Below are 26,526 nucleotides of genomic sequence, written 5' to 3'. Positions count from 1 at the left end.
CCAGGCTGGCCTTGAATTCAGAGATCTACCTGTCTCTGCCTCCCAAGTGCTAAGACTAAAGGTGTGTGCCACTGCTACTGGGCAAGAAAGCTCTGAACTTCTAAGAGAAAATCTGTTGTGTGTCAGAGTAAGATGGCTTGCAGTCCCCACCCCCCAACACACACACACACACACACACACACACACACACACACACACACACACACTTCTTACTTTTGAAAGGGTACATAAAGCTCACTGGAGGAAGAGAGTGCTTTTGCAGACAGGATCTACTCTCCTCTCAGAACTACAACTGTAGGATCCACTTGCTTTCCTTCTCTGCTCCAGTGTATTGGCCTGGAATTTCGTGCTCAGCTGTGGGTTCTCTCATCTCCAAGGCCAGTTGGCCCTGTGCTTCTCCTCATTTGAACAGATTATTTTCTCTTTTGTCTAGTTTTATAGCTTTTAGTTGCTTCACCTATCCGAAATCGATTTTTAGAAGTGGCCTGTTTAGCAAACGTGTGTATGAAAGTTAGGTTGGTTTGGTCACAACTAATTGTCCTGTAGTGTTTCCTTGATGTGAGTGTGTGAATTCCCACCACTAAGAAGCAGTAATGGAAGAGTTGTTTCCATCCCTCACACACTACATAAAGAAATGCATAAGTGCACTTGGTGCTTTAAACAAACATCTTATTCTCTCAGTGGGAAATAGTATTTGATTTTCATTCTGGATCTATGGACATTGTCGGCTGTGGCTGTGACTATTTCACAGCAAGCAGTGAATCACTCTAGATGTCAATGGTTTTAACTCATTCCTCCAGGAGGCAGTTAGGTGCCACAGTTTCTCACACAGCCTGTTGGAATTGTCTGTTGCCTGACTTACAGGGATTAAAGTAGAACTTTAAAATAAATCTTCAAAATGTGTGTGTTGATGAAACCCTTGAAGTAACCATTGAGAGAATCCACTTTCTTTCTGCCCAATGATGTGCTGTGTGTGGACACTTGCAATGTCACTAAAGACTGCCGTTTCTCCCCACACTGCCGGGACAGGTGGCCTTCAACCATTATAAACCTCTCACCTTGTTCATTTGGATAAGACCTCCAAGTTAATACAAGCTGCATGTATAGATACTGAGGTCAAGGTGATGCATGTGAAGTGGCCTTGTATCCGAGCCTTGGGTCTCATGAAGCCTTGTGTGTTCTGTGCTTTGGCTGCAGCCCTACCACTTATGTTTTGGATGAAGATGAACCTCGATTCCTTGAAGAAGTTGATTACAGTGCAGAAAGCAATGACGAATTAGAGGTTGAATTAGCGGAAAACACAGGCGATTATGAGCCTTCTGCCCAAGAAGAAGCCCTTTCCGACTCCGAGGTATCAAGAGCACACCTGCCTTGAACTGTCTGCCATCTTTGTTAATTGCTAAGAAGAAATGAAATGTCTCGGTTTTCATTACATAGGAAATTTGAGAGGGACAAGCTTTTAGACAACTGACTCGAAGACAAGAAGGAACTTGGGCCTGTTTGGTTTCAAGACAATAAATATATTATTAACTCATGATATAATTGGCATTTGTTTTATTTTAGAGATTCAATGTACTTTATATAGCATTGAATTATCAAATGATAGATTTACTTTTAAAAAAAGAACCCAAGTGTCATTGCATGACTTTTTGTCTCCTGTGGCACCTGCGTCAAGTAGATACATTTGAAGTATGTCCAGACACAAAATCTAAAGTAGAGTGTGGAAAACTAATATACCTGTTCGTGGATTTCTCTAGACATGCTTGTGTGGAGGTGGGTAGTTACTGAAGATAAGACTGCTCTTCAGAATCATGTGAACTGTGGATTGTGGCTAAAATAATCCAGAATTTGCCTTGAAACCATCCCATTCTACATTTATCAAGTTAAATAAAAACTGTATCAAATATTGCATTTATTTTGTCATCTTTTTAGCCAGCTCAGGTTTTTAGTGTGAAGAGCTTATAAAAACACCTTGTATCACCCTTGATTGGAGCTTTTCCTAAACAGCCCAGCTCTCAGGCTCGAGGCTGATGGTGTTGGCGCCTGTGCCTCCCGTTGAGCTGTGCCCTTCTTGCTTGTGCCTTATGGATGGACTGCAAGACCCTCCCTGTGGTCAAGGGCACAAGCTGCTGTCCTGTGCATGTGCTGAATTGTGTGCCTGGGCTTGTGAGGTGGTTTATTTAGAGCATGCCAATACTAACAGGAGCTCTAGGTGACCGCAGTCAATTCAAACTGTTCCTCACAGTGACATTTTGCTGAGGGTTGGCCATCCTGTGGCAGGGGTAACTGTCATCACCAAATAAAACAAACTCAGCAACTAGATACTTGCTTTAAGAGCTAAGTTTTGCTTGTTAAACAAGACTTCCAAAGACTGCACATTAGCCAGCTCTGTTCAGGTACCTAGGTGCTGCCGTATATCTCCTTGGTTATTCTTAAGTTAGAGCCATTTCTAAACCTTTTAAAATGGAAAATAAATTATTAAAGTATACTTTGGATTTTATGCATTTTCCCAAATCAATGCTTTTTTAAAATCATCTTATTTAAGATAATATAGGTTCTCTTTGGTATCTTGGGAGCCATGTTAAAAATATAGTATAGATACTGTAAAAAGAGGTTGGCCAGGCTGGTGATGTACACCAGCACTTGGGGAAGTAGAGACACAAGGATCCAGAGTCAAGGCTAGCCTGGGCTACATGGACCCTGTCTCAAAATAAAATAAAACAAAAAAGTTTTGTTTCTTCTCCAAATCGTCTACTTCTCAGCCTCAGAAAATAAAGTAAGGTAAACTGTGACATCGAGCCAGTCCTGCTCCCAGGCTGTCAAGTTCTGGAAGGAGCATGACGATTCTGTGAGGAGACATCATGACCACAGCAACTCATAAAACATTTAATTCAGGGGGCTCACTTATGGTTCAGAGGTTCAGTCCATCATGGCAGGGAGCATGGCAGCATGCAGACAGGAATAGCTGAGTTTACTACTTCTTGCAGGTAACAGGAAGTCTGTAGCATGAATCCTAATTGGTCTTAATTATGAAAACCCAAAGTCAGATATATGGGTAAATGCTGAAAGATCAGAGACAAAGGAGCCAGCCACTGCACTCTTTTTTTTTTTTTTTTTTGTTTGTTTGTTTGTTTTTTTGGTTTTTCAAGACAGGGTTTCTCTGTGTAGCTTTGCGCCTTTCCTGGAACTCACTCTGTAGCCCAGGCTGGCCTCGAACTCACAGAGATCCGCCTGGCTCTGCCTCTCGAGTGCTGGGATTAAAGGCGTGCGCCACCGCCGCTCTGCTCAGCCACTGCACTCTTACCTCACCAACTGCCCACCTTATATTCCTCTCTCTGCCCAGCCATATCACTTCCTGTCTCCACCTCCCAAGTGCTGGGATTAAAGATGTATGCCACCACTGCCTGGCCTCTATGGTTAACTAGTGGCTTAACTCTGCACTCTGATCTTCAGGCAAACTTTATTTGTTAGATCTCAAACAAAATATCACCACAGAAATCGACTGACAATTGCACTGAGGAAAACTTTAGAAAAAGAAACCTCAAAGCCTGTCCCCACAGTGACATACTTCCTCCACACTTACTCCAACAAGGCCATACCTCCTAAAAATAGTCCCTCTCCCTTTGGGGGCCATTTTCTTTCAAACCACCACCTCCTACTCCATGGTTCCCAAAGGCTTATAACCATATCATAGCACAAAAATGCATTCAGTCCAACTTCAAAAATTTCCATAGCCTGTAAAATTGTTTTAAAGTCCAAAGTCTCTTCTGAGACGCATGACAATCTCTTAACTGTTATCACCTGTAAAAAATCAAAATAAAAAAGCAGATCATATATCCAACATATAATGGCACAGGATATACATTATTATTTCAAAATGCAGGAAGGGAGCATAATGAGGAAATGCTAGACCAAATTAAGACCGAAAACCATCTGGGCAAATTCTGCATCTTGCTGGGCGATGGTGGCACTCGCCTTTAATCCCAGCACTCAAGAGGCAGAGCCAGGCGGATCTCTGTGATTTCAAGGCCAGCCTGGTCTACAAAGTGAGATCCAGGACAGGCATCAAAACTACACAGAGAAAACCTGTCTCGAAAAAGAACCAAAAACAACAACAACAAAAATTCTACATCTCCATGTCTGATATCAAAATGCTCTTCAGCTCTCCAATTCAATTCAGCTTTGTTGACTGCAACACACTTCTTTTTCTTGGGCTGGTTCCAGTCCCTGCTAGCAGCTCTCTTCGACAGGTGTCCCATGACTCTGGCATCTCTAATGTCTTGGGTAATTACAAAATTCCAACCATACAATATCTGGGATCCACTCACAATCTTCTGAACTCTTCCAAATGGCTTGGGTCACTTCCCCTGTTCTGCCCTCTGCAGCACAGACAGCTCATCTTCTAGGACCCAGCTGGCTCCACTCCACTGCTGCTGCTGTTCTTGGTGGTCATCCCATGGTACTGGCATCTCCAAAACTGTGGGGTCTCTGCTGACCCTGGGCTGCACTTTGACCAGTAGCCTCTCCTGGGCTCTCTTCATGGAGCCAAGCCTCAACTTCTCTGCATGACCCCTTCAGTCTTGGGTCTTCAAGTGCCGCTGAGGCTGCATCTTCACCAATGACTTCTCCTGGCCTCTCACAGTGCCAAGCCTCAGCAGCTCTCCATGACCCCTTCATGCCTTCAAAACCAGTACCACCTGTGTGACGCTTACACATTACCAAGTCTGGCTGCCAGCACGAGGTATAACCATGGCCACCTCTGGAACATAGCTTCTCTGTGCTCTCAGGAAACACTTCCCAGAAGATTTCACCTCAGTGATGCTGGTCTCTTCTCAATCACCACTACCAGAAGATTTCACCTCAGTGATGCTGGTCTCTTCTCAATCACCACTAATTTCTTAGCTCCAGCTGTCCAGCATCAATTGTCCCAGTAACTTAAAGGTTTCACTTCAGCAGTTCTGATATCTTGTTAATCACAGCTAATTCTTCAGCTTTAGCTAATCAGAACCACAGGATGCTAACTCATTTCTTCTATCCTTAACTCTAACAGCAGAATCAGATGGCCAAAGCTGCCAAGTTCTGCTTGCTGGGGTTAGAACATGGCCCCCTTTTTCACTTGGCTGTCCTGAAACTTGCTCTGTAGACCAGACTGGCCTTGAACTCACAGAGATCTGCTTGCCTGTGCCTCTGCTAGGACTAAAGGTGTGTGCCACCATCGCCTGAGGTCACCACTCCCTTTATTCCACTTCTTAATCCTTTTATTTCCTTGAACAGAGGATTTAGCTCCATTCCACTTTCTGGTGCCCCTTTTCTCAAATATTTCTCCTTGCTCAGCTTGCTCCTTTCATTATAAATCTTCATGAGTTACCACTAATAACCACATGACAGAGTCTACACTAGGTTGTTTTGAGATTTCATCTGCCAATGAAATTAATCCAAAACTCTTCACTTTAGCCACAGGCAGACTCTTTCTTCATTAAAATATCACAAGAATGATTTCTAGGTAACATACTAAAATTCTTCTCTGAAACCTCTTGAGCTAGCTCCTGATATTTCAAACCATTATCAACACTGTTGTCTCCCATGTTCCTACTAGTATGCCCTATTAAGCAGTGCTTAAAGCATTCCACTGCTTTCCTAACCTAAAGTACTTTACTCCGTATTATTCTAAACAAAAGCATAGTCAGGCCTATCACAGTAATACCCAACTCCTGGTACCAGCTTTTGTCTAGGGTTTACTATTGCTGTGAGGAGACTCCATGACCGTGGCAATTCTAATGAAGAGAACAAATAATTGAGGGGACTCACAGTTCAGAGGTTCAATCCATCATAGCGGGGATCATGGCCATGTGCAGGCAGGCATGGTGCTGGAGAGGTAGCCCTGTGTCCTACATCTTGCAGGGAACAGGAAGTCAACTGACAATCATACTGAGGAAAGCTTGAGAAAAAGAAACCCCAACTCCTGTCCCAACAGTGACACACTTCCTCCAGTAAGACCACACCTACTCCAACAAGGCCATACCTCCTAATATTGCCACTCCCTTTGGGGGCCATTTTCTTTCAAATCACCACAAGGCTTTAATAAGATACTATTTAATCATTTATCATTGTAAATAACTATTTTATTGCATGTTTTGTTATAATTGTACTTTCAGAGAATATACTCACACTGTGCCCACAATGTATAATGTTCTTGGCTTTTGCTAAATTAGAAATTAAAAACTTAAACACCAAAATATATAAAAAGCAAGTGTCAATAATTTATTGCTTAGATTATAAAATCTCACCATGAACACTTACAGCATATAGATGAAGTGCATCTCTTAACATCTTGTATACCCGAGTTACCTTTTCTTAAGTAGTTGCCAACTGGAAAAGAAAGGTTTTATGGTTAAAAGTTATTATTTTCATAATCTTTTGAAAAATAAAAAATAAATCCATATCCTAACTTTCCTACTTGAAGGTATCATTGTATCATTTATTAGTCTCTAAAATTGCCCTAAGTTTTACCTGTCTGTGGGCCTCACTTTTGTCAGTAGTTCCAAAAATGTTTGGGATACTTGCTATACACAGTGTCCTGGCTGCAGTGGTGAGGCCTGGCATGGACAGTGGACCCAGGAATTGTTGTACATAGGCCCCAGCTGCAGTGGTGAGGCCTGGCATGGACAGTGGACCCAGGACTTGTTGTACATAGGCCCCAGCTGCAGTGGTGAGGCCTGGCATGGACAGTGGACCCAGGACTTGTTGTACATAGGCCCCAGCTGCAGTGGTGAGGCCTGGTATGGACAGTGGATACTAATTCACCTGCATCTGGAGCTTTGAACTTGCTAAGAATAGTTTGGTCTAATCCAGTCATTCTCAGTGTCAGTGTGAATCATAACTACCTGGAAGGCCTCACACACATTGCTGATTAGGTGGTCCCTGTGGACCTGAGAGAGGTCCTACAGATTCACAGGTGATGGTGATGCAAGGCCACACAGCCACTCACTAGTGTCATCTCATATGCTCTTTCAGCATCACGGTTTACTAGCACCAGGGAGACTTTGGATTGAATGCTTTGTGGAATAAGGGAACTTAATGCACAGAGGCCAGCAAAGGCCAGAGTGTCACTTAGGCAGCTCTCCTGACAGCTGGCCTCATGTTCCTACCACAGAGGAGAGTCAGTTCTTTGCCTTTGCCCAGAGAAGAAGGAATGTTAAAAGTTGAGTGATCTCTCTTGAATGGATGTGTTTATAGAAGTGGAAAACAAAACCGCATGGTTCAGTGTCTTTGTACAGTAGTCAGTGTTTGAACTAGGAGGAAGTTCTGCCACCTCGTTAAGTCTTCGTAGAAACATTGGTTGGTGTCCTGCTTGGGAATAAGTAACCTGGAAGTGTGCTTCTAGTGGCATGCCACAGCCATGGATCTGCTATCCTAAGTCTCTAATCTCCACATTAAGATGATGCATGTATATACTGAAGTAGATGACACAGGAAATGCACTCATGCAAGTTTCTTGTGCATGATTCAGAAAGAAATGCTAGCAATGAGTGCATCCTTGTTAATCCCCTTCTTATATATGGTTTAATAATTATAAATATGAATTTAAAAATAAGTATTATTCTCTTATTTCGATGACAGTTTGATAACTGTATGTATAACTAGTTTTTGCATTAGGAAAAACCTACCGAAGAAATAGTGTGATTAGAATACATGTCTACTTCATACAGTGAATTTCTTAAACTATTTCTCTGATTAAAATATATTTATATTTCATGACATAAAGGGAGTCTAGAAGAAAGTACTGTTCTTTTAATGAAAATAAGTACTTTGAAAGTTTAGTTCTTGAAGTGCCACATGGACTTGTTTTCCACCATTGACACACGCACCTCTACCAGGTGTGTGGTAGGTGACTTTCAGTGTGCCAGGAACATTCATTCTGCCTCTGCACCTTACAAGCCTCCTTTGGCCCCTAACCCTGTCATAGCTCGTCATTTATCCCTTGACTGGTCATTGATAGGACTTGGGTATGCTTGTTTTCGGTTAGTGGTTGCTCACTGCAGTATCCAAATCTGAGTGGCACCCGATGGCAGCCTTTCCCTCACCTCACAGGCTAGTAAGGTGTGTGGCTTTTTCTGACTCGGCAATGTACTTTTCAATCACATAAAAACCCTTGGCTTTGCAAGTGTGGAGAAACTAACAGGCAAAGATGCTTGTCATTGAAAATTAATATAGGAAAGATTTGCAAGGGTGCTTAGCTTGAGGCTCCTGGCCACATGCAGCCCAAGGTAACTACAGTGCACAGCAGTATGTTTATAGAACCGTGGTGTTGTGTCTCAACATCGAAGGCTCAGACACACTTGGATTAGGCTTGGTAAGTAAAAGTGGTCTGCACCTTAGGAAGCAGACTGGCTTTGCTGTGGATTGTTAAAGGTGCAGTCAGTGGGGATTTTAGACTCCTGTGCTAGTCACTGGAGTCATTGTCTATTCTACTTGCAGTGCCTCTGCTTAGGAAGCGTTGACAGTTCATGGTTTAGTTGTCCTTTGAAAATGCAGATCAAATGAAATAATGATTAAATTTTATCATTTCATGTAGATAAATTTCAAAATTTGAAGTCCTTTTTAAATGGTTATCATTGTTTTGTTCTAAACTGTATTTTGCAGTCCTAAGATTGAGCCTACAACCTTGCACATAGTAGGCAAGCAGTCTCCTACTGCTCTGTATCCCCAGCAAGGACTTCAGTGTATGGAAGAGTGTCTAGGACTTGCTGCCTTTGCCAGTCTTTTCCTTTCTCTCCTAAAAAGCCAAGCAAAACAAAAATATCCGAAACAAAATCCCTGTTACCAGTGTGCTGAACCCAAACCTTTTGTAGGATAGAGTAGACATGCAGTTGCCCTGAATGCCCGTGCTTCCCTGTGCTTAGCCAGTGTTCCAGTCCCGTGTGTTCATGTGTTATGTGCTGGTCTCACACCTTCAGTAGTGAAGAAGCACATGACCTGAGCAGCACCACGTGGCACATTCCCAGTGCCGATCACAGGGATTGGGCTTTGGTGGGCTGTGGTCTAAGCCAGTCTAAGCAGAAGGAACATCGGAACTTCCTTGGAGGACAGAGTTAGTGGCAGCCACCATGACGGGAGAAAGCCTGAGATGGTGTCTTAGCACTCATCTGCATATGGAGCTGTCCATGAAACATGGTTTCAGCAGTTCTGTGTTGTTTAAGCTACATAAGCAGTATGTTCTATTTCTAGGAAAGTGTGTCAGTTACAAAGGTATATGTGAAACCTATCTGGAAAGCCAGTATTTCAAGGTCCTTCCAGAAGAAGGGGGTACACCTAGAGTATATATCCCAAGAGTCAAGAGTGAGGTCTGACACAGGCCTGCAGGGTTTGCCGCAGATGAATCAGTAAACTAATCATTTGCTGTCTACCGGAAGCAGTTGCTGGGCCTGACGGAGTTCCAGTGATGTCAGGCATGTGTGTTGTTAACTATGGGCCTGGCGATCCAGCTGATCACCATGCCTGACACCTGGATTTGATTCCTGGAATCTACATGGTTAAATTATCTTCTGACCTCTACACACATGTACATGTACACACACACACACACACACACACACACACACACACACACACGCATTGTAGTAAGTTTTGAAAATTAGATACTAATATTGAAATCAAGCATCCCTTTAAGTGATAAGTTATGGTAAGCTGGATCCAGGGAGGAAGCAGGATCAAAGATATCTTTATTGAGTTACTTTAACTAGGCAAAGACAGAATAGGAGTTAACGTTCTTCAGCCTGGGCAAATATTACTCATTTGCCCAGTCCAAAGCTATTTTCATCTATTCTCTGGCGAGAACAGTACATTTCTGTGTAGCATGAATCTTAAAAGGTCTTATTAATAAAAACAAACAAAAAACAGAGCCAGCTATTGGGGTGAATGCTGAAAGATCAGAGAGACAGAACAGGCCACAGCTTCCTCACCTCAACAACTTCTCAGCCGATCCTGTTTCCTCAAACTTTCGGAAGCCTCTGAGTCCTCATCTGGAATGAATCTCAGCTGAACTGCTGCTAAAAGCCTAAAAGCTTAGCCAGACTATATATAGTTCCTGGTTCTCATGCCTTATATACCTTTCTGCTTCCTGCCATCACTTCCTGGGATTAAAGGCATGTGTCACCATGCCTGGTTGTTTCCAGTGTGGCTTTGAACTCACAGAGATCCAGACAGATCTCTACCTTCATAATGCTAGGATTAAAGGCATGTATGCCACCATTTTCTGACCTCTATGTCTGTCTAGTGGCTGTTCTGTTCTCTGACCCCAGATAAGTTTATTAGGGTGCACGATATATTGGGGGACACAATATGACCACATCTCTGTCTCTGTTGTCCACACAGGATTCATAGATGAACATTTGAACAGCCCTTTATGGAGTGCAGCTTTCATAATGACCTCAGTCCGGTAGCATAAAACCACAATTCAACAGATACCATTTTCCATTTATTCCCTGTGTGTGTGTGTGGGGGGGGCATTATGTGTGTGCCACTGTGCACATACTGGTGTCAGGACAACTTACAGGAGTGGGTTCTCTCAGTGTGTGGGTCCCAGGAAACAAACTTGGGTCATAAGGGTTGGTGCCAAGCACCTTTTCCTGCTGAATTTCCATTTTGCCTGTGAAGAGACTGGAAGGCCATGTTACAGACATGGCCTTGCTAGTATAGAATCAAGCGGAGCCTTGGACTGTTAGTGCTGATCCTTACACCTTAGGAGGCCTGTGATCTGTGCCCCTCTTTGCAAGATGAGCCCATTCTATTGGACTCTGTTAACAGTTTAGGCATCCTGAAACAATATGCATGTTTATCACCACATACCATAGGGCTCCTAAGGAAGTGAGGTGGGGCACTGACGAAGTATTTGGTGTGGATGGAATAGTCCCCTGAGTCCTTTGTGACAAGTCTCAGTGGGAACATTTTCCTTCTAGCCTGTGGAATGGTTCATGCATTTTCCAGATTACTGTTCATGGAAAATTGGTCAGAAGACAGCGCACCCAGTGTTTGTTTCTAACCATTTATCTTTTTTTTTTTTTAAATGGAAGAGATCATTGAGTCTTTTTATGTTTAGCAACATAGGTAATGGTTTAATACAAGCCTTTTTCCATCTATCTTTTCCTGTTGTCCTTGTATTTTCTTATGCTTATGAAAGCAGCTTTTATTTCTGCCAGTGGGGAAAGAGAGGAAGCATTTTGTCCAACATTCTTACCCAAAGTATCTTTGCTATAACAAAGTTGTCAAGTTTTGTTTCACGTTCTTTAAAGAATTTGTGACTTTACAAGAGAGGTTTATTCTGTAGCTTCAGTGTCATCTTTGAGTGGCAAGGCCAAGCTAGAAATTCAAAATTACCTAGTTTTTCAAGTTCAATGAGAGTTACAGAAACATCTTTATATCACAGAAAAAGAGAAAGGTGACCTGAGCTTGCTTGCAGGCTTTGTGTTTGTATGTGTGTAGGATGTTGTATTCATTGACAGGCTGAGCTTAGCCACATCATCTCCTGAGTTAACACGTGTATGAGTACCACACATGTGAGTATGAGTGCCATGGAGAAGAGCTGGAGAGGTAACCGTAATATCTGGAGCCATTCTGATCAGGTGCCACTCATGCATGCCCAAGCAATCAATGGCAGGACACTGGACTCTACCTGCTTCTGTTTCTGTTTTCATTTGATATGGGAATCTTACAGAGAAATTCATGAAATGAAGGAAACACTGAGCCTGCCAATCAGTCCTGGACTGAGCGTGAAGAAAAGAAGGCTTTCTGCTTTGATATTTACAAAGGTTCAAGTTTCCAGAGTGCCCATTGTATTGTGGGCACTGATCTGTAAGATATGTATGGAAATAAATGCATATGTACATATACATATATATATGACTAATCTTCATGACAGACTTATGATGAGCATTATCCCCACTTCAAAAATGCAGAAATCAGGTAAAAAGTCACACAGCTAATGGATGTTAGGAAATCAGTTAAATATTGACAGCACTACAGAACACTGCCAAAGAGTAACAACCTGTAGGAGCTGGGCCTACTCTTCCACTGAAGGAGGAATGAAGTCCCATGAAGCAGTGGTATGTGTGCTTCAAGTCCTCAATGTGGCCCTGAAACTTGGCAGGTTTCTCAGGCAGAGTGCATGTGGATCTCCCTTTCATTACATGTCTTTTTGTGTGCACAAATGATAGTTAGACACCACACAAGCAAGTCTCCCAATATACCCACCAGAAATGTTGTTGTTGTAGAAAAGTGCCCTGTGTCTAGATTCAGATAAAGAAAAAGTGGTTATTGGGAAAAGGTTCATGGATCAAGGAAAAGTTGGTAAATGTACAGTTTGAGGATAAATACCTCTCATGTATTTGTTTATAAGTCTAAAGGGTTCTATGTGCTACGATATCACTGACCAGCTTTGTTGAATTGTTGAGTGTTCAGGGGAAATACCTCATGTTAAGCATGTCCCATTAAACCTTTGGTGAGGGTGCACTGGAGAGGGACCTGTGTAAAGTCTGGCTGTGAACCCTAGCATCTAGAATCACTTGATGGTCCTGGAGCTACAATATGGTCTCTGAGTGGAACCTGAGAGGTAAGTAGTCAAACATGCAGGAACACTCAGGGGCTCAGATAGGAGAATCTAATATATTGTAACAATGACTGAATTGCAGACAGTTGGCAGGGCTCCTATGGGGAGTCAGCAGAGCCTGGTACATTCAGTTGAGGCAGGACTAAGCCCCTCCCCCCTGCATCAAGGCTGAGCAAGGCTTTCCACCTTAGGGAAAGGGCTCCGAAAAGCCGGCTCATGCACTAGGGATAGATCTTGATCCTACTGCCCGGGGCCCCTCAAACAGACCAAGCTACACAACTGTCTTTTGTATACAGAGGGTCTAGTCTAGTCTCATGCAGGCACCACAGTAGAGTTCATGAGTTCCTACGAGCTTGGTTCATTTGTCTCTGTAGATTTCCTCATCATGATCTTGACCCCCCTCCCAACTTGCTCATGCAATCCCTCTTCCCTCTCTTCAACTTGACTCCTGGAGCTCCGCCTGGTACTTGGCTGTGGATCTCTACATCTGCTTCCATCAGTTACTGGATGAAGGCTCTATGATGACATTTGGGGTAGTCACCAATCTGGCTACCGGGGTAGGCCAATTCAGGCACCCTCTCCACTATTGCTAGTAGTCTAATCTGGGGTTGTCCTTGTGGATTCCATATGATCATCTGTCTCATTAAATACTGAAAAAGCCTTCAACAAAATCCAACACCCCTTCATAATAAAGATCTTGGAGAGGTCAGGAATACAAGGAACATAACTAAACATAATAAAGGCAATTTATAGCAAGCCAACAGCCAATATCAAATTAAATGGAGAGAAACTCAAAGTGATTCTACTGGAATCAGGAACAAGACAAGGCTGTCCACTCTCCCCATATCTATTTAATATAGTACTCAAAGTTCTAGCTAGAGCAACAAAATGAGATCAAGGGGATACAAATTGGAAAGGAAGAAGTCAAACGTTCACTATTTGCAGATGATATGATAGTCTACATAAGTTACCCCAAAAATTCTATCAGGGAACTCCTACAACTGATAAACACCTTCAGTAATGTGGCAGGATACAAGATTAACTCAGCCGGGTGGTGGTGGCACACGCCTTTAATCCCAGCACTCGGGAGGCAGAGGCAGGAGAATCTCTGTGAGTTCAAGGCCAGCCTGGTCTACAAAGTGAGTACCAGGAAAGGTGCAAAGCTACACAGAGAAACCCTGTCTTGAAAAACCAAAAAAAAAAACAAAAACCAAAAAACAAAAACAAGATTAACTCAAAAAAATCAATAGCCCTTCTATATACAAATGGGCTGAGAAAGAAATCAGAGAATCATCACCCTTTACAATAGCCACAAATAATATAAAATACCCTGGGGTAATGCTAACCAAACAAATGAAAGACCTGTATGACAAGAACTTTAAGTCTTTGAAGAACAAAATTGGAAAAGATATTAAAAAATGGAAAGATCTCCTGTGCTCATGGAGATAGAACTAACATAATAAAAATAGCAATCTTACCAAAAGCAATCTACAGATTCATTGCAATCCCCATCAAAATCCCAACACAATTCTTCATCCATCTCAAAAGAACAATACAAGTGCAGGTAGACTACTATGAGGACAGGTAGATTACTGTGAGGACACATGCAGGTAGACTACTGTGAGGATGCTTGCAGGTAGACTACTGTGAGGACAGGTAGACTACTGTGAGGACAGGTAGACTACTGTGAGGACACATGCAGGTAGACTACTGTGAGGACAGTGCAGGTAGACTACTGTGAGGACAGGTAGACTACTGTGAGGACAGGTGGACTACTGTGAGGACAGTGCAGGTAGACTACTGTGAGGACAGGTAGACTACTGAGAGGACAGGTAGACTACTGTGAGGACCCTTGCAGGTAGACTGGGTGCATTTTGCATTATGAGATACTGTGAGTTTTTGGACACTAGGGCAGAGAATGTGGTTTGAATATGAATTTCCCTTGTGAACTTCTTCCTGTGTTCAAGAATGACTATCTACCTAGTAATATAATCAAGAGATGACTAGCTCACAAGAGCCAATGTTGGAGAAAGCTGGTCACTTGGGGGCATGCCTTTGAAGGTGCTGTCTTGTTCTCCCTTCCTTTCCTCCCTCTCTCCCTCCTTCCTTTCCTCCTTCCCTCCCTCCCTCCCTCCTTCTCCCCTCCCCTCCCTGTTTGTTGGCAGTCAGGAGGTGAACAGCCTTGCTCTGCCATGGCTTTTCCACCACAGCATCCTGCTGCCACAGGCCTACAGTGATGGGCTACGAAACCCCATTCTCAAACCTCTGACACCTAGACGTTTGCATCTGGCCTCCTTTGACTGTGTCCATGTCGGGCACTGTTGATGAAAGTAGCTCTTGTTAGGCTTAGTGCTCTCACAGGTTAGCTTGCATTGGGCAGAGGAGTAAATGTTCACTTAATTAAATCACCAGCCGTTACCATGGCTTATGAGGTTACAGAGCCCCAAGATGCAGCTGCTGCCTGCAAGAAAATGGTTGAACTTAGAGGCTCATTCTGTTTCCACAGTTACAGTTATGAAAAAAGAGGAAGGAAAGCAAGAACTAGTCTGTAGTCTACGAATTGCTTTAAACTGCCTTAAAATTGCCTCTTAATTTTGAGTTAAGAGTTCCTAAAACTCCGTGAACACTGGAGACACTGGAGAGTCTTTTGTGCCTTGCTACTGTGGTCTCCAGACACATTTCCTTACATTGGTCAAAGTGGACTTCACTCTCTGAGAAAAGACATCCTCCCTTCAGAGATCTCCCCGGGAGGGAAGCGGGCCTGCTGAGCCCCTGGAAAATCTCTCACACTGTTGAATAAGTGGAGCCTGGATTAAGTAACTTCTAGGGCAGCATTGAAAAGGAAAAGCCTTGGGTGACACAAAGGTGACAGTGAGATTTACATGACAAACACTTGGATGTCTGGAAGAACAACAAACAAAGAAAAACAAAACCTAGGGAGCAGTGGCTGTGGTGAGAGCTTGGACGTCCTTTGGATCGGATCGACCCCAGTCTTCTATCCTGCTTCTTCAGCACTTAGCCAGTTTGGAAAGCCACTGGATCACCCTAAGTGTGAATTTTCACATCTGTGAAATGGCGAGCGTGGTGTCCGGCTTATATGGATTTAATTACATCCATAGAATGTTGGGTGGGAAACAACAGCTTGGTAAACAGTGTGACTGTGGGTAGCAACCCCTTTGTCTCCATTTCATTTATTCCACTTAATATTATAGAACTTTTCCTTGTCCTTCTGTTGAAGATGTAGTGCTGAGGGTCTCTGAGGTCACTTCCCATTATCTTCTCAAATGAAGAAATCCAATCCGAGAGGGGTCCAGGGACTCGTCAAGGTGAGCCAGCCCCTGGACTCTCTCTGGTCCTGCCCCAACCCCATCAGACCCTTTCTGATGTGCACTCTGCTGGCAGGTCCATTTGGACTGAGCAGGGTGACTAATGTCAGGCTTGTCTTGTGTTCTGTTGACAGTTGTGTGGCCCATGGTGCCATTTATAGCCTTGGCTTTATAGCTTTGGGAAGAGCCTTAAGATGTAATCGCAAACCCTCCACCCACCCAAACGCAGACTCCCTTTGCCTAATAATAAAACTTTTAAGTGGGGACATGGGAGAGCAGTGAGACGACAGCTCATGTGAGATGAGGAATCAGGGCTCACTGGACCCAGTAGTAGAACTGTTTCGTTGGTCATCCGTGGGTAGTGCATATTTTAAAGGGCACAGTGTGTCAAGTCATTGTCCAGACTCTGTTGAAGAGTGTGAGTGTTTTTTTTAAAGTATAGGACAGACTGCTTCCTCTTACCATACATGAGTACATGTACTCATACACCTCCCCCAACACACACACATGCACCATCACAAACATTAGTTTTGATGTTCCTGTCCTTTGTCAGAAGTTGTACTTTCTATTGTTTTCAGTTCTATCAAAAAGGAAGCTTTTTTTCCTGTTGCTGAAATGACTTGATTTTTCTATTCCTAGAGGAGACACAGAAACTGCCCTGGGAGTAGAGGATGATAAGATCTGCCTGCTAGCTGCCGCTCTTCAGTTAAGAGCATCCATGCACTCCTCTTCCTCATCAAACTCTAGTTGAACCTGGGAAGGCACAGATAGTCTGTTCACCTGAGATGGAAACCAGTGATAGACTGTTGCGGGCTCCATTTGCTGGAGTGATCTTGGTCATCTTTGGTTGGATTCTCCCCCACGCTTTTTTACCAAGGGTGTCTTACTTGTGTCCTTTGTACATAGAGGACCGCCAATGACAAGGCTCTTCTGAGCCCAGGACCCTAGGTAAAGTGAGAGAGAGACATGAGGTTGGTAGGAGGAGTTCTAGGGCAGGAGGCTGATCTGAAACTGGAGTGATCTCCAGTCACTCAAATTCAATGGCCATGCCTGAGCCAGCCTTTGCATGCCATGAAGCTGATGCTGGAGGTACCATCTGAGGACACTGTGCCGCGCAGAGGACTCCACACATACACTCCCTGAATTACCTTGTCAACATCTGTCATAGTCAATCGGGAGACTTGCAGATGGGGACACTTCTTGTCCCACACTCTTAGCCCAAGAAAGACACATGAAAGGGCAAGGACTATGTTAGGACCCAAAGAATGGGAGCGACACTGTTCATCTCTCGCCCCCTCATCCTCAAACCAGCATCTGGAGGACCACTGCCCTGAAGAAGGAGGACTCAGAGCTGTACCCCTCCCTGTACACGTTCATGGATACTCAAGCCAAGACTAGAGGAGGGAAGATGAGGCATAAGTTGGACTGCAGTTCATTCTGTCACACAAGCACAAAGTATCATCAAAAGAAGGAAAGGGGAGATTTGATAAGACATTATACAAAAACTGTCTCATGCTCCCACCCCAGGGCCAAACACTGCTCAGGTAGATGGGCATAGGAATTATGGGTTACAGTGCTGATGGGTTCTGGAGAAAGGGTGAGGCTTGATAGAGTCAGATGCAGTGCAGGTACATGGGTCAATATAGAATAACATAAGGAGGAAAGGTTAGCTCCTAGCTTATGTCAGGATGCAGAGAGATGAGGATGCTCACTTACCCTTCCAACCATGGGCTCCTCCTCCTCTGAACCTTGGGACAAGCGAGTGGCCCATGGGTGATCTTCAGTTATGCCGCCTCCTATTGGGTGCCCTAGGACTTGCCTGGGCACTAGAACTGAGTGCCAGGCTGGGGTCACTGTTACCTTTCACAGAGTAAGAGCATGCTTGTCTACTGCCCACCACTTATTGCTGCACACAGGCCTGGCAATGCTCAGAGAAAGTTGAAATAACTGGGTCTGACCAAGGACAGGGAAGAGTAGAATGTGACTGCTATAATACAGTTATGCCTCGAACCCTTGGGTTTGCTGCTTGTATTCTAATTAGAGATCCTAATATTGCTGCTCCCATTTGGTCTTGATATCTTTCCTGTAGACACATGCTATATATGGATTTTTGAAACTAGAAAGGAGCCCTAATGGGTGACATTGAGAGTTAGTCATAGGACTTTGTGTCCATCTGTGTTAGTTAATTTTGTGTTGCTACAACATAATGCTTGAGTCTGAGTTCTTTATACAACAAAGAGGTTTAGTTGATTCATGATTCTGGTGGCTAGAAGGTCCAAACAGTGTGGCACAGGTATTAGGGTCCATAAGAGATTTCCCTGGCTGTGGTAGAAGAGTATGAGGAAGGGGTTGCACACAGAGAGGCACATGTGTGAGTGATGTGTGAAGAGACTGGGAAGGACTGGCTTACTTTTATAACAACTAGATCTCACAGGAGTTAATCCATTCCTGGGAAACTGACGTCATCAATGGTCATCAGTGAGAATGGAGTCCTGTGACCTACTCTCTCTTTAGGCTGTCCTCTAGAAGGTTCTATTTGCCATCCCTACTATATTGGAGACCAGCATCACAGGGCAAAGAACACAGATACCATGTGATGTGCTTCTGGGAGATTTGGCTTCACAGGAGATCTTTGCTTCTCTCATAGGAAGTAATACCAAGAGGCAAGACTTCATCCTTGCTTCAGGCTGGAGCAGGCCCACTCACCTCCCTTTCAAAATGGAGAGAATTCACCCATGCTGCTTCTTTGAGCAGGAAGTTCTGAGTCTCCTAGCTCGAAAGGCTAGGTGGCAGCTTACTGATCAACCTGGGCAGGAGGCAGAAACATGGCTTTGTGCTGAGCTAGAATGTTTGTGCTGTGCCCGAGCCGTGTGTGTGTGTGTGTGTGTGTGTGTGTGTGTGTGTGTGTGTGTGTGTGTGTGTCTGCGTGTCTGCCTCTGTGTGCCCCCACCAGCATCCCATGTCAACCCACTGTATTGTGTCTCTTGTCACAAAGCACCTCTCCAAAGCACTAAGCACACACAATCCATAGTGTTTGGGGAAGATAACAGTTCAAAGGGTTTGTGGGGCTCTTCCAGAAGTCTGGAAGGAAAATGATGTTACATGCTGAGAGAAATGTCCCGACACACCAGCATGCACAACCAAGAACTTCTCATCTCTGTATCTCTGAGCTGATATCATGCAGAAAAGGAGAGTTTTGGGGGTCTCATTCCAAGGATCTCTGTAGCTAAAACTGCTTGGAGCAGCTTTCTGCCCTATGGCTTGTCAAACAGAAATGAGACTCTTGTGTATGAGGAGCCTGGGTCAGCAAGGATGTGCAGAAATGGGGAAGGTACCTTACGCTGGAGAGACAAAAAGAAGGATCATAGAAGGCTGTGCATCTTAGACAAGTTACTGAACCTCTCTGATTGTCCATTGCCTCACCTGTAACACTGATCAGTTATGGTGCTGAGTGGGGCTGAAATTGACACCTGCATTGGAAGACTGTGGTGTGGACAAGATCGTAAATGAAAGCTGTACAGTGTACCACCTGTGCTAGGAGCCAGGCAAATGCTAATTCCCTTCCTAATTTTTTGTTTTTGCTCTGTGGCCGGACTTAATTGTTCCCCATTTTTAACTGTGACAAGGGTCTGCAGGGTAAGTCTGACCCACTATGAAGGAAGCATAGAGGAGACGATTAAGGCAATGTGTGGAAGGACAGCATGGCTCTCCCTGTGGTTGTTCCTTTATTCATCTCTCTTTAGAAAACTATGACAGTAGCTGTGTACCAGGCCTACCACGAAAAAGTAGAGGGCTGAGTTCAAATCTCCAACACTCATGTGACATGCCAGGCATGGTTGCGTGTGGCAGGGGCCTAGCACTGGGGCTTGGGGACAGGAAGATTCCCAGAGCTGCCTGGTCAGCCAGCCAAGCTGCAAAGGCGAGCTTCTGATTCAACAAGAGGCTCTGTCTCGAGGTCATAAGCAGAGAGTTAGGGGTGACACCCAGGTCAGAGGCAGGGAGGGAGGGCAAGAAAGGCCTCTCTGGAACCTTTACACAATGGTGCTGATGACACTCAGGGAGGCAGAGCCTCTGTGACTTAGTCCCATCTTAAAGATTCCGCTGCAGTAGGGTTAAGTTTCAACACGAATTTTGGAAGGGATACTGTCAGTGAAGACCATAGCACCCTGGGGCTATGGGAAGTCCATGGTCAGTGTCTTAGTCAGGGTTTCTATTGCTGTGAAGAGACACCGGAGACCATGGCAACTCTTGTAAAGGAAACATGAACTGAGGAGGCTCGCTTGCACTTTCAGAGGTTCAGCCCACTATGATTACGAAGGGGAGCATGGCAGCATGCAGGCTGACATGCTGCTGGAGCTGAGAGTGCTGCATTGTGCAGGCAACAGGAAGTTGACTAACTGTCATACTGAGCAATGCTTGAGAAAAAGACCTCAAAGCCCATCCCACAGTGACACACTTCCTCCAACAAGGCCACACCTCCTAATAGTGCCGCTCCCTTTGGGGGTCATTTTCTTTCAAATTATCACAGTAAGGGAACCTCTGCAGGTGCCCTGGGGGTCTCTGAGGAAGTCTCTTGGTAAGGGAGCTCTGGCAAGCACTCCCATCTTCAATAGCAGCCTGCCTCCCCTTCCTCCTTCCAGACAGCTCCAGGCTTGTTGGTGAGGTGCTTGTGGACCAACTAAACACTGGTCTTGCAGAGAGGTATAGCATGTGACTGCTCTCACTGAGAGACTCACTGATAGGCTTTTGGGGAGGGGCAGTCAGCTGCGGGTCTCCAACGGCTCCTCTGACGCTCGTGCTGAGGTGTGGGATCTGACCACACTTTATGAAAGCCATCGCTGCAGCAGTTGTCCTAGGAAGTGGGTAGGGAATCACGTGTAGGGGTGATCTCCTCTTCCGGTCCACAAAGACCTATGGATGTCCTAGGCTAGGGGTGAACCTGACTTGCTGGAGTCATGACCAGATACTCAGAGGGAATTGGAGGTTACCACTCATTGTCACCACTGAAATAAACGGGGCACGCATATTCTTCAGGAGTGGCATTGACATGACCAGATGAGGGGGTACTCACAGGCAGCACAGCCACACTCGGATCTCCTGGGTTTCCTGTGGCTGCTGGCTAATGTCTGGTTCCCATCACTGCCTGCCAGTCCTGCCTGCCTCAATTCTGTGGTTTGGGCAAAGGGAGGGCCTCTAACACAAGCATGTTTTATCCATTACATCTTGGTTGTTGTTATGATAGTTTATTTTTCTTCATAAGAAGCAAACTGTGTGTCCCCAAATGCTGGCAGTGCAGAACATTCCATTTGTTTGTGGAGAGACAGACCTGATGGCACACTTTCAATCAAAGGCTTCCGTGTCTGAGCGAGAGATCAAAGCAGCCTGTGCTTTAGTTTCCGGGAAGCCTAGGGCTGTACACTCAGTTAACTCCTTAGTTCCTAAAAAGTGGCCTTGTGGGTATGTCCTACCAATCTTGGTTCCCCAAGAAACGGAAACATAACTCCAATTGTCACACCACCACCACCCCCACCCCCACCACCACCCCACCCCACCCCCCGTCACCTGGCAACAGCTGCCTTCGTTAGTTTGTGCTGGGGGAAAGGTTGTGTCTTTTCAGGCACCATGTGGAAATGGCCTTTTAAGTTTTCTACTTATAAAAGCAATAAGCAATTGCAAAGCGTTCCTAGGGACTGTGGCAACAGCTCAGTCAGTAAAATGTGTGAACACAAGGACATGAGTTTGATCCCCAGCACCCACACAGAAATGTTTACATACATAGTGATGTGCTCTTATAATCCCAGTGCTGGGGAGCCAGAGACGGAGTTTCCCTAAGGCTCAAGTTGTACCCAGCCTAGGCTAATTGCTGAATTCCAGGTTCAGAGAGACCAAAATAGATTTAAAAAAACAAACAAGGAGGATGGCACCTTGGGAGGAGTGACACCCAAGGGTGTATTCTGGCCTCCACATGTATACACATGTGTACATATATGCACCCCCCAAATTTACTAGGGTGATGGCTCAGTCAGAAAGTGCTTGGCAGAGGTCCTGAGTATGACGCCAAAGACCCATGAGGGAAAGCTGGACTCAGTGGCACACACTTTTAACAGCAGTGTTGGGAGGGCAGAAACAGGAAGGTCTCTGGAGTTTACTGACCAGCCAGCCTAGGTGGTAAGTTTCAGGCCAGTGGGAGACACCTCTCAGAAACACGATGGACAATGCCTCTGGGTGACTTCTGCCCTCTACTTGCATGTATACACACACACACACACACACACACACACACACACACACACACACACACACACCACCATCACAACTAACCCCAACTCCCAAACCCTGAACACATAGGAAACAACCCAAAAGGCTCTACTCTGGACACAGTATCTCCCCGAAGCTACCCGTGCCTTACCTGGTTTTTTATTTTAACTGAGCATCTCTCCAAGTTGACTCATCTTTTAAAACAGACGTGTAAAATAGACATCGTGGACAAGTGTTCCTGTAGTGTGCTGATTTAGAGTCCTTTGGGTCTATGCCAAGGGCTGGAATAGTTAAATTATGCAGTACTTGTACATTTGTCTTTTGAGAATATCAGAGTTGGTGTCCATACACTGGCAGAACTATTTTGCACTCCCACCAGCAGTATCTGGGGATCCTCCTTGTCCAAGTCCTTTCCAATATTCATTGTATTTTTCATTTCACTTCTTCCTTTCTTCTTTTTCTGTAATAGCCACTGTGACTGGGTGAGATATAACCTCAAAGCAGTTTTAACTTGCATTGTTCTGATGGTTTAGGATGTTGAACATTTTTATAAATATTTACTGTCCATCTGTTTTTCTTCCTTGACTCTTCAGTTCATTAGCCCACTTATTAATTGGATGATTTGGGGAGGGGTTACTTAAATTTTGAATTTCTTTTTAGAGCCTAGATATTAATTTCTTGTCACAATTTCTTCCTCATCTGCAGACTAGTTAACTTTCCACTGGTGTAATAAACACTATGACAAAGCAACCCGAAAAGGAGAAGGGAATATTTTACCTTACAGTTTACAGTCCATCACGGGGGAAATCAGGCCAGCTGGGAGCCCTAGGGAGGAACCTGGCAGTAGGACCTGGAGCAGAGACCACAGAGAGATCCTGCTCACTGGCTTGCTCACTGGCTTGCTCACTGGCTTGCTCACTGGCTTGCTCACTGGCTTGCTCACTGGCTTGCTCACTGGCTTGCTCACTGGCTTGCTCACTGGCTTGCTTAGCCTACTTCCTTATAGAACCCAGGACCACCTGCCCAGGCGTGGCACCACCCACAGTGGACTGGGCCCTTCCACATCAATTATTAATCAAGAAAATGCCTCACAGACTTGCCTGTAGGCCAATCTGATGGAGGCATTTTCTTCGTTGAGGTTCCCTGTTCCCAGATGACTCTGGCTTGTGTCGAGTTGATAAAAACAATCAGCACACTGTCTCTTTACTCTGGTTGTTGTTCCTTTGTTCTGTCGAGTTTTTAATTCCATGCAGTCCCACTTGTCTGTTCCTGGGGTTGTTCCCTGTGCTGCTAGAGTCCTTCCCAGAAAGCTCTTGCCTGCATCTGTTTGAAGGGCATCCCCTGTGTTCTCTGGAAGTTTCGCTGATGGGGATTACATTGAACCTGCAGGTCATTTTCATAAACTATTTTCCTAGTCTGTCTTCCAATGCCTCTGACACCCTGGTTAGACTGATGCTTAGTCTTTTAAAAACCACTCGAATGGGGTCACCTCCCTGGCTTCTGCACTGTAAGTTCGTTATATTTTGAAAAGTTACTTTATGTTGATTTTTGTATCCTGCTACTTTTATAAAAGACAAACTCTTCACTCTTCTGTCAATGCAGAGCCCTAAAAGCGACAAGGAAGTTGGCAAGATCAGGAGATGGCTCAGAAATGTGAAAAGCCAGAAGAGTAGAGGTGGGACTCTCCAAGAACTGTTGTGGAGACAGATCATGGTGACAAAATGGGGACTCGAGTGTGTGTACAGACGACAGGTGGGTAATGCTGTCAAGTCAGACGACCTGAACCCCAATTCAGGTCCCCACAGCCCTCCACTTCCTCATCTCAGTCTGCACGTTTGTGGCCACATGTGCCTGGCTGACTTGAGTCTGCTGGGAGAGCCTGCAAAGGAGAGAGGGGGTTTTAGACATGGAAAGGAGTTGATCAAGGAGGAAGGAAATTGCATCCAGTGCTCTGGGCTCTCCTGTCTCACCTCCATCTAGCCCATGGAGATTTTAGAGAAGTATAGAAAAAGTTTCATCAGTCAGGACCCAATGTGCAGAGATGTGTGTGCCTTGCAGGTGGGTCAGAGCTGGTGGGATTTGTGGATCTCATACGTGTAAGTCAGGCGATGTTGCACTGTGGCCCCTTTCCTGCTTTCTAAGGCTGAGGGACAGAGTCACACACAAAAGGGTTTTGAGACAGGGAGGGCACTGGTGAGAACTGGAGGGACTAGTCAAGCAGGGTGCTGCTCCTTGCTCTGTGGATTAAGAGGCCAGTGTAGGTATGAATTAAGGGACTAGAGTATGTTGGCAGCAGCGAAGAGGATGCTGAAGGATGCTGTGTGACCGTACACAGAGGTGCTGTGTGGTGGGGTAGGGCAGGCCCACGCTGGGATCTAAGGGCAAAGGGGAGCACAGAGAGTGTTCTATCAGCAGGCAGTGAGAGCTCTGGGTAGGAGACCCGCACCAGATAAAAGGCACTGGGGGTGTCTGAAAGGATGTGGAGAGGCCGGCAAACTGAGAAGAACAAATAGGGCGAAGTGAAACATTTGTGCGATTCCACAGCAGAGAAACAAAAGCCAATCCAATGTCTTGGGATGGAGTGTGGGGCTGGTTTAAACCAGTGCCTGGTGACTTTCCTGCATCTTGGAGGGAGGGATCCTTGGCAGCTGAACAGTGAAGGGCGTGTTTCTAATTATCACATTGGACCTTTGATCTGCTCTAAGTATTCATTTCCTCTGTAAACACAAACTTGACTCATTGGCCCTGGGCTTGAGTAGCTGCTCTGTTTGGAGGTGGTTGGCAGTAGGCCACCAGAGCTTCCCAAATGACACACACGCGCCCAGGATTCCCACAGCATACAAACACAGGGCTCCTACTATTTGCTACAGACAGACAGAATTGCTAGCTGAGGTTGTCATGCTGCTCTGAGTCTCTGTCTTCTCTTTCAGGAAGCTCTGGAAAGAGAAACACTCTCAAGAAAAACCTGGCACACACAAGTGGGAGTACCCACAGGTGGTTAAGAGCGGAGATGTCACCATCAAAAACCCCCAAAGCTTCCGGGTCAGTCTTGCAGGATTTATGGACTCAGCCCACACCTGAAACTTGTGCATCTAAAATGTAAAACCTCCAGCAATTAAGAGATAAAGGGTACATTATTCCTATGATCTGAGAAGGATTTTGGATATTTTTTTTTATGATTTCTACTTTTTAAAGTAATTTAAAATTTTTGGTGTTAGGGTAGAATAGAGGGCTTCACATGTGCCTCGTGTGTGCTCTTACCATTGATGGGCAGCCATAGGCCAGGACTGTGAATTTGAGAATTCAAAGTATTTTATTCAGTTATATTTTCACACAGCATATAATTTACCCACTTCATGTACACAATCCAATGATTTTTTAAAAAGACTTATTTACTTTTTTATTTTATGTTAATGGATGTTTGACTGCATATATGTATGTGTATCACATTTGTACAGTGTACATGGAAGCCAGAAGAGGGCATTAGATCCCTTGGAACCAGAGTTAGAGATGGTTGTAATCCATCATGTAGGTGCTGGGGATTGAACCCAGGTTCTCTGGAAGAGCAGTCAGTGTCTTAACTCCTTAGCTGATTCTCCAGCCCCTCAATGAGTTTTTGAAAAGTAAATATACAACTTGTACAAACATGGTCAGTTCTGGACCATTTTTGTCACTCTTCTGTGTCTCACACATACTTACTGTTAAGTCTGTCCCTGTTTCCTACACCCCAGTGACCATTGCTCTACACGGTCCCAGTAGATTTACCTTTTCTGAACATTGATACAAATGGGACCACAGAACACTTTCCTGTTTTGCTTAGCAAAACATTTTAGAGGTCCACCCATATGTCATGTGATTCTTCTCTTGTTGAATGATGTTCCATTGGGTGGTAGATGGATAGACCACATCATAAATGCTGACTTGCTGGTTGATGGAGGTTCAAGGCAGCTCCAGTCAGATCTTTGTGTAGGGAAAGACTTAACATCTCAAATAAAAAGATTTGTCTTGATTCTCAGTTATCTAAAATGTTCTATCAGCTCAAGAAAAGAGTTTTGTGTGCTGAGTAGTTTGTGGCATAGGTGAGTTCAAAAGGAAGAAGACAAAACCTTTGTCTCCAGAGAAACTCACTTGAGCCCTGGGTAGAGTATGGCCATGAGCCCTAGATAGAGTGTGGCTATGACGCCTGAGTAGAGTATGGCCATGAGCCCTGGGTAGAATATGACTAGCAAGATGGTATTGACTGGCAGGTACCTCTTGAATGTCAGGTGCTGGACTCCAGTCAGTCTAGATCTAGTCAACCAGTTTTCTTTGTAAGCACACCACTGTAAAGGGAGGTGGG

At 44.7% G+C, this 26,526-nt stretch overlaps 1 protein-coding gene across 28 annotated transcripts in view; it reads left to right on the top strand.

Annotated features, from left to right (window-relative positions):
* The window catches only part of Agtpbp1 (ATP/GTP binding carboxypeptidase 1), a 150,106-nt gene extending 123,910 nt beyond the window's left edge, over window positions 1–26,196 (top strand). For 22 of the 28 annotated variants that reach the window (XR_013051683.1, XR_013051687.1, XR_013051684.1 and 19 more), the window contains one exon: window positions 1,198–1,542. Coding sequence is in view for 18 of the 28 variants with exons in the window: in XM_076573478.1 (XP_076429593.1) it covers window positions 1,198–1,375 (178 nt within the window). In the remaining 10 variants the exon portion in view is untranslated. Of the gene's footprint in view, window positions 1–1,197; window positions 1,543–23,789; window positions 23,940–25,117 lie in introns of those variants that run through there. The other 6 variants (XR_001578707.3, XR_013051680.1, XR_013051685.1 and 3 more) reach the window with 1 other exon arrangement.
* The last annotated feature ends 330 nt before the right edge of the window (window positions 26,197–26,526 follow it).

This window comes from Peromyscus maniculatus, chromosome 5 (assembly GCF_049852395.1).
Source record: "Peromyscus maniculatus bairdii isolate BWxNUB_F1_BW_parent chromosome 5, HU_Pman_BW_mat_3.1, whole genome shotgun sequence".
Classification (NCBI taxonomy): Eukaryota; Metazoa; Chordata; class Mammalia; order Rodentia; family Cricetidae; genus Peromyscus; species Peromyscus maniculatus.
The sequence above is the reverse complement of the archived record's forward strand: the minus strand, read 5'-3'. Positions and strand labels throughout refer to the sequence as shown.